This window comes from Colossoma macropomum, unplaced genomic scaffold, assembly GCF_904425465.1.
Source record: "Colossoma macropomum unplaced genomic scaffold, Colossoma_macropomum, whole genome shotgun sequence".
NCBI lineage: Eukaryota > Metazoa > Chordata > Actinopteri > Characiformes > Serrasalmidae > Colossoma > Colossoma macropomum.
The window spans coordinates 4719374-4727973 of record NW_023494787.1 but is presented as its reverse complement, the minus strand read 5'-3'; the positions used below and the strand labels follow the sequence as shown (position 1 = coordinate 4727973).

Sequence of the window (8600 nt, the reverse complement as noted above, 5' to 3'; positions counted from 1 at the left end):
ACGAAAAAGAGGAAGAGCGTCACAAAGACTCTTCAAACTGAAATGTAATCTTGGGGAAGAAAAACAAACAAGAAAACATTCGTACTGACAATATTTATGCACACAGTGCAATTCCTGATGTTAAATGGGGCTCGGAACCCAGGTGCACCACTTTTTTTGGCACTTTTAGCGTAACGTTTTCTTTTGGCTCGCTAATAAAGCCCACATTCAAACACTAAACGGAGCCCTTGATACACGAGAGGTTTTGAACACGATACAGTGGAAGGTCTACGGTTGATCTTTACACCAGCTGCAAGATAGCACACTGTTTGTCACATATAAAAAATTGGAAGACTAGAGGAAAACAAAACAAAAGCACAAACACCACAAAATACCTTAATATACAAAACAGTCCCTGTAGGCAGTTACAGAGCAAATTGCATCCACAAGAAAAGTGCATTATAGAAGAAACAGCATTATAAAACACTGATCGATAAAGAAAACAAATTCTTGCACGACGTTCCCTTCATATCTTCAGGCAAAACATGCAGTATCTCACACTGACCTTTTCCATTTTCCATCTCTGACTAGGCTCACCTGCTTCTAACTCAAAATGATGACGATACATTAAAAAGATGGTTCCTCAAACAAAATCCTCAAAAAAAAAGAGGAATCTAATGGAATGATTAGTAATAAACGAAGAACAGGCAACCAAAGAGGATGAAAGCTAATCAATGATATGCTGGAAAACTTAGGGAAAAGGGGTTCTTCCCTTCTGGGGAAAGTCTCGGAGTGACTATACGGCTACGACAACGTGACAGTCAGCTTCACGTCTCAGCAGGAATCTCAGATTAAAGAGGAGCAGCTTCTGCACAGTGAGAAAGCACACCGTGCTCTTTCAGGCTCTGAAACGGCGTCTGTCCGCCGTGCACTCGGAAAGCGTCGCTCGAGTGACGGCCACCAACAGCGCAGGCACGGGAAACTCAAGACAGTGGAACCTATTTCTCCGAACTTCACCTTTCTTCGGCCCCGAACTCTTCCTCAGCCTGGAAAAGGCCTTCAAACAGCTCGAAATTCAGTTCCTGAATGGTGAATTATTTAAGAGCCTAGAGTAAAAACTGGCCCGTTTATGATGGGCTTCAGTCCTGGAGGTGCTGAGGGGCTCAACATACTGGAAGCATGCGAGCGTTTCCGTTGTATTCTTCCTCCACCTGAGAAGAAGAGGGAACAGTGAGTTAGGTCTCGTTCTCACCATAAACAAATGCATCAATACAAGCAACACTAAGCAATGCCAGTTGGTTTGGTATCATTATGAATCTTACTGTAACTACTTACGCTATGCACTTGTTAGCACTATAGCTACTTTGATGTGCATCTATTAGCAGCATAATTGTGTAACTATGTATTTATTAGCAAAATAGTTAATCTGTTAGTATTAAATATGTATTATATATGGACAGTTATTACTTTGGTTGCACTACAGCTATTTAATTGTGAATTTTTGTGTATTCGTTACATCTATTAGTGCATCTATTAGCCCTTTGACTACTCAGATGTGCACTTGATAATAGCAACGCCACTTATTTCTGCATTTTCTAGCACTACAACACTGTATTTGTTAGCACTGTAACAGCTTTGGTGTGTATTTGTAAACACTATATTTGGTTAAAGCGCACGTTTGTCATCACTAGCACTAGAAAGCACATAAACTCACCTCTGAGTAGGCAGGAAGTGGAGGGAACTGGAAGTGTGGGGTGTTCATGAAGATAGGACTGTCCCCGCCGTCGTAGTCGTCCAGCAGGGGTGTGAGGGGCTGGTCAAGCCGGCAGTCGCGAGTCACGTCGCAGTAGCTGGGAGGAGCGGAGGAAGGCATGCGCAGGGACACCCAGCTGGCCGAGGCCGTGCTGGTGGAACCCTCCTGGCTGCTCATGCTGTTGGTCCGGCTGCCGAAGCCGTTGTAGGGCACGGTGCCGATGACCAGAGGAAGCTCCAGGATCAGCTTCTCGCTGCCTGGGATGTGCATGTAGATCTGGGGGCAGAAGAAGATGAAGCAGGTCAGGTTTGGAATTCAGAATTCAGCAACTTAGATTATATTGCAGGCAACAGCCATAAAAACCGGATTATAATACATTATAACATCTAAAAATCAATGCAGCTGCTTGAGGTCAATGCATCACTGCTGGGTCGTTAACCTTAACAAGTGACACAGCACCAGGTTCTCATTTGCTCCATCCTAAGCGTGTTATCTAACACAGGATTTGCCCTGTGATCACTATTTGTGGGTCAGTAAGTGCTGTTCGGAAGTGCCATGTCAACTGATGGCCGCCAACACTCACCATGAGTGCGTACTCCATACGGATGATGTTGCAGCCCAGGATGGAGGGTTTGATCTTGGGCACTCGGATGGTCTTCCCCTGCCAGGCGTCACACATGCCAGAGATGATGTGGTTGCCCCGAACTGAAGAAAGCTTCTGCCTGAAGACTTTGGTGCGGCCGTTGGCCTGGTAGGTGTGCTTGGCCACTATGGCGGCTTTGGGCACCACAATCCTCGAGCAGGTGTTCTCAAACTTGGCGTCGATGCAGATGTCCTCGCCCTCGCAGAAGCCACGTCTGTCGATCTTAGCGTTCAGGGACACCTGGCCGTCGGGGATGAACATGCAGGTGACCTTCTTCTCCTTCATCCCACCTGTTGGGGACTGATTGGTAGAAAAGAGTGGAAGAGAGAGATGGTCAAACATGAGCTCAGGTTTTAATGCTTTATTAGCACCGCTTTCAATCTACTTTGAATGAGTGGTCCTGATGCCACTTCTAAGACCTCTAGCAGAGCCTGTAGAGGCTTAAACAGTGAATAAATAACCAAAAAGCCACATTATTTTGTGGAGGTCCTAATCTAGCCACCTCAACGGCGGCTAACTTCTGCTTATATTTAATGTATAAATCAAAAATAGGTAAAAATATCTCACCAGAAGGTCTGGGGTGTTCACATCAATTGGTTCCTCCACCTCAAAGTGCCTCTTGCACTCCAGAGCAGGCTGAGAAGGCCTCTCCATCATGGCCTTCACATAGTACTGCACAAATCCAAACTTGCCCTTGTATGAGGACACCAGTTGCCTGTCAATGGACAGAAGCATCGCATTAACACATGATTCCTGGAGCACAGAAATGTATATGAACTGAAACCAAACCAGTATTCGGCTCAAAACACTCACCCTGCTGGAAGCTCAAAGCCAAATGTGTACTCATATTTGTTCCCAGGCCGGAGGATCACTGAGCCATCAGTGTCTGTTAAAAACAAAAGGATATAATCATGTTATTATTTGGAAAACGCCACAGTAAAGTGCAGCTTGTGCTCCATATACAATCATCCAATTGTTCTGAATGAGCAATGCAACTCTACACAAGCCCGGGGGGGTTTTAGTCCAGTTCTTGGTGACCCCCAGCCGTTTCAAGCATTTTATCCAGCTTCAAGCCCACCTGGGCCAGGTAATCAGCGCTGGCTACTTTGCTAGAAATAAAGACACAGGCTGGGAGACCACGTGGGTCGGACAGAAAACCCCTCCTTTGGGGGAATCCCACTTTAGCACATCAACACCTAAGCTTGTCCACAGCGAGCCATGTTCTACTACGACCACTGGAAATGATCGATTATGTCTGACCCTCTTCATCAATAATAATTTATTGACTGTGTGTAAAGTCTTCAATCGACTTGCACAGTAAAAGTCCCCATTCATTCATTCACTCCTATCTCAAATAACTATACACAAGAAATGTTTTCACCTTAAACCATTTTAGTCATTGATACTTAGAACCGAGGTCCCTTTATTGGTTCTAGCTTCATTCACTGTTGCTTTAGCTTCTGCACAGCTTCACTGTGGCTCATGCATCTCATTCTGAAGCATCAGCAACTAGTTTCAAACCAAGAGTAGACACTCCTACTTAAAAGATGGTTCTGCAAGGGTTCTAAGTAAAGACAGTGATTCCATAAAGAACCATGAACATGTTATATATGATTATACAGAACCTTTTTTTTAATGGTTCTAGGTGGCACCAAAAAGGCTACAACTTCAACAATAACAAACCCTTCTACAGAACCATGTACAGCACATTCTCCATCAATCAGAAGCTCCAGTTCACCATGCGAAGAACCATTAAGCATGCAAAATGGTTCTATATGGAACCACTGCCTTTAACTGCTACTAAAGAACCATTTTTAGCTAGCTAAGGGGTTCTCCTGCAGTTCTCCAAAGGAACTCTGCAGCAGCCAAACTGGCCTCCTGTCCAGCAACGCACAGCACAGTGGACGACAGTGAAGGACATGCTCACCTGCAGGCTGGTCGTCCAGGTGAACCACCTCCTCGTACTTCAGGTAGTCGATCTCTTCCTTGCACCTCTGCTTGCCCTTGGCGTACTCCACCTTGGCGCAGCCGATGCCCAGCACCTTCACGACCTGCACCCTGGTCACCTCGGTCACCTCCACCAGCACCTTCCCGGCCACTTTATCTCCACTGGTGTAGAAGGTCTTGCTCGGGTCGTTCAAGACGATCTCGAAGACCTTCAGTGTCTTGGTCATCGCCACCATGTTCGCTGCTTTGTGGGTCCGCTGTTGTCGCTCTTCAGATCAGAGAGAAACTCCGCAATTTGGCCTAAAAGACGTTTAAATGCTCCTCAGTGTTGCACATAAACGCCAGTCGCCAGGCTAATCGACCTAAACAGGCACAACGATTGTTCACACAAACTCAAAGCTCACACGCATCCGCCGTCAAAACTCGTCGTCTAGTTCTGAGTCCGGACTGCTAGCTCACGGTTTTATACCGCTAGTGACTCACTGGCCCTGTTTGTCGCTCTCAGCTGTGCATGTGCGCGGGGCATGCACGGCATGGCTCAGCGCATGAACACCGCTCCCATTGGCTGAGGCCGCTTGTTTGTGTCGGCTGCGGCCAATCAGAGCGCAGAAGCGACGCGTGGACACCGCGTGGAGAGCGAGTGCACAGCGGCTGCTGCTGCTGCTGCTGCTGGAGGGGAGGGGGGAGAGGGGAGCAGGGGGCGGGGCCTGAGGAGGCTCGACTGGATCTAACTGAACAAAAGTGGAGTGGATGTTCTCGCCTGCTGGGCTGCGGTTGTTCTGGAGGGGTTTCTCCATCTCCAGACGTGATTTAGAAGAGTTAGGAACGTGTGTGACGAACTTTGTGTGCATAGACAACCGCTTAATCACCTCCAGTGTTCCCTATCTTATAATAGAAGGGCCTACTTTGGTGAAATGCCCATGTGTTTGCTCACTGGGTCCCATAGAAATCTGCTATATGGCAATATATTCATTTCAAATAGATGACAGATATTAGTATACATTAGCTTCCTTTATGTCTATGTCATATATGGACGTATATGCGACATATATGGCAACTTATTGGCCATTTTCTACATTTCAGCCATATAAGAATTCACACAAACATGTATATATGTGCAATATGTATATTTTAAGAAAGCATTCATGTATGGTTGGTATTTACTACACATATATGCTGGCTTCATGTTATATAAGGGTTTTTTTTGTTTTAATTTCAGTGTTTGTATCAGACATGCCGTATATATGATCCATGTTTTGTGTGTGTATTAATTCACCCACAAAATATGGATCATATATACTGTGTACATATACACACATATATATTTTTTCCAAGCCATTTTGGGCCGTTTCTTTTGGTCCATTCATCATGAAATTTACGCCCAATGCAAAGGACAACAGGTATTTTCAAATGATGTCAAAAACCGAAAACCAACAAAAGCAGCGATATATGGCCATATATCAGATTTCCATATGGATACTCCAGGTTGATTTAAGCATAGGTACTCTATACCAACGCAGTGCATACTGTGTTCCATACTCTGTGTTACACTGTGTACTGTTCTATGCTGAACTGCTATCTGGGTGGGAGGAAGTGCCTGAATCATAGATCAGCCATTCTCTACCAGACTGCACACTGGATAAGTACACCATGTACTTTTCAAAATTATTGTTATTTTGCAAAGCCGTGTAAATAGGAGGAAGAGCTCTGATGATATATACATCTCTATTTCTTCATACCACATGCTGTAAACATTAAGGGTGGGCTTCCCAGACAGGGGATTAAGCCTAGTCCTTGTAAAGGGGATTTTTCACAATTGTATGCATAATAGAAAGGAAGAGGATAGCAGGCCGCTGTTGGCCCACAGATGGCAAAGCTGGCAGCCCACTCGCTTTTTGCTCACAGTCCAATTCTCTTATTTTTCCTTTATTTCTGTCTTGCATTCTCTTTTGAAAATTAGTTTAGTAAATTATTTTAGCAGCAATATTATAAATAATGCTGGCTGTACAGCTGTAACCAATCTAGCACAGAGTCAGCTACAGCATTTTCAACTGAGTAATTTTATATTAGACCTAGTCATTCATTATTTTTCTCTGAATTGTTCATAATTAATGTCTTATTGTCTCATTGTCTAAAATAAAAGACTGTGTGCATTCAAAAGGAGGTTAAACACTAGTTAGATCTTGTATGCAGGACAGTAATCTGGATCGTCTGAGGGTGGACCAGAAGTGGCGTACAGTCAGCAGCGGGGCTGACCTTATCAAGCCAGCAGACTGATATATTCTGATATCTGAGATTCAGTGGTTGAGGTGTAAACAGAGTCAGAGTGGTTTGGTGTGAAATGGCTGATTGTAGAAACAGATTTCTTACATATAGCACCATATATACATATAACCTCGTACTTCTATTTTTGTCGTTTTTCAGTTTTTGACATAATTTGAAAATGCCTGTTTTCCTTTACATTGTATGTAAATTTCATGATAAAGGGACCAGAAGAAACGGCCCAAAATCACTTGGAAAATATTCTGGTTCCATTGACTTACATTAAAAGTAAAGTATGTTTTTTCCTTCTCCTGTAAAGTTACCATTTTGGAGATACGAGGTTTTGTTCCGACAACAGCGATATATATATATATATATATATATATGTACAGCACCAAAAAAGGTTCTGCTGGTTCTTCTCTTGTTACGATGTCAAGCTTGGTGCAATATAGAACCATTTGTCTTTGCTAAAGAACCCTTAAAGAACCATCTTTTTTAAGAGTGTACCAGTTTCTAACTGGTATTCTTTGTTCTATATTAAACCCTGTAATGTTTATGTGGAAAGGCCATGTGATCAGGAGGAAGTGTCTTTATCCATTGATCTCAGCTTTTTTGGGTTCTTTCCCTGGCTTTTAGGTATAATAGCCCTTGCTAAATAAAACATGTATACACATGTCTGCTCCAGGAAAGGACATCGCCTTGATTGTCTGGCTGGGTTCCGTGTTCGCTTACTCATAATCCGATTGTGAAATTCAGTATCTGTTTCAGTTGCTGCCTCTCAGATTGAGTTTAACAAACAGCAGGTCTGGCAGTTTGCCCACACATTCCAGCTTCACAGCGCATGTGTATGATGTAAATGTGGGTCTAAACGTGTACACGTAAATATTTAGGCCTATGTTACCGTATGCTGTTAGACACGCACCTGCTCTTAGGCTTAAAGGAGAATTCCTGCGAGTTTTTCAAAATTTCTGACTAAATCAGTGGTTGAGGTGTGAAAGAGATTCAGAGTGGTTTTGGTGTGAAGTGGTTCAGATGGCTTAACAGAGGTGGTGATAGGAACCAGGGGTCACCTTGACTACAACAAAAATATAAATATTTTATTTACTATCCAAATCCACCAGTGAACTTATGAGTCTTCGGAGCTTTATATGGAATGTTGATGATGGTAAAATAGCGGAAAATCTGGAAAAAATAAGTTTTCTTTTGGGACTATTTTGCCTCAGAGTGACCTGTAAGGCCATTTAATAGTAATAACTTTCTGTCTGGGAACTTTTAGAGGCAGTAAACTCTTGAGACGTCCGGTTCCTATCACCAACATTGACTCAGTGAGCTTCTCTACAACAGAGCATTTCAAATCAAACCTGTCTAAGTGACTGTTTATATCTTAGCAGAAATTTTTAAAAGCTGGTGCAGTTGCCCTTTCCATTCTATCCCTGGTCCACCACGAAATGCCCTCTTCTTGTAAAGTTAAGCTTTGCGGAACATTAGCAATAATACTCTTCAACCTAATGAGAAACTGTAGCACACAGCTCAGTTTATATCAAAACACCCAAAGTGAAAGTATTATTAATTGTAAACGCTGTTTATTGTGTATCTGGGTGAAAGGTCACGCTGTCAGCGTAGACGGAGTGTGGTTTCCTAAGCTAACATTAGGCTGGCAGCTCCAGCCTGCTTAGTTTAGCGTAGCGTTTTAGTCTGGAAAAGCGTTGTATAGTTGCTCTAAACCCAGATCAGATAAAGTTTCTCACGAGATGAGTGTTATTTTAGCAGCGTGCTGAGCTTTAGATGCCGCGTTGGGTCCAGCCAGGCGCGTCAACGGCGCCGCCATGTTGGGGCGGTCAACATCGCTGCTGAACTGCATTCAGTACCATTACAGAGCGGCAGTTTAAGAAAGATACTGTCCAGAATTACATTATTTTAGGAATATCGCGCTCAGAAAGTGGGATAGGATTATATAACGGAGGGAACGCAGTGATCCACACTCATGTCTGTGTGATGTTTATGTGTAGATATGGC

General features: G+C 43.6%; 1 protein-coding gene across 1 annotated transcript; it reads right to left on the bottom strand.

The window, feature by feature from the left end:
• Positions 1-261: 261 nt before the first annotated feature.
• Positions 262-4782, bottom strand: txnipa (thioredoxin interacting protein a). The gene is made up of 6 exons (XM_036565923.1): positions 4303-4782; positions 3189-3261; positions 2943-3090; positions 2316-2675; positions 1694-2008; positions 262-1190 (listed from the first exon to the last, which is right to left on the bottom strand). Exons 1-6 carry the CDS (start codon positions 4556-4558, stop codon positions 1143-1145), a joined length of 1200 nt encoding a protein of 399 aa, XP_036421816.1. The 5' UTR covers positions 4559-4782; the 3' UTR covers positions 262-1142.
• Between the last annotated feature and the right edge of the window lie 3818 nt (positions 4783-8600).

Excerpts from the sequence above, each read along its gene's own strand:
- txnipa (XM_036565923.1), bottom strand. The coding sequence starts at position 4,558 with ATGGTGGCGATGACCAAGACACTGAAGGTCTTCGAGATCGTCTTGAAC. Across the intron at positions 3,091-3,188 it reads GGCTTTGAGCTTCCAGCAGG|GCAACTGGTGTCCTCATACA; the intron begins GTGAGTGTTTTG and ends GTCCATTGACAG. Across the intron at positions 1,191-1,693 it reads CACTTCCTGCCTACTCAGAG|GTGGAGGAAGAATACAACGG; the intron begins GTGAGTTTATGT and ends TCTTCTTCTCAG.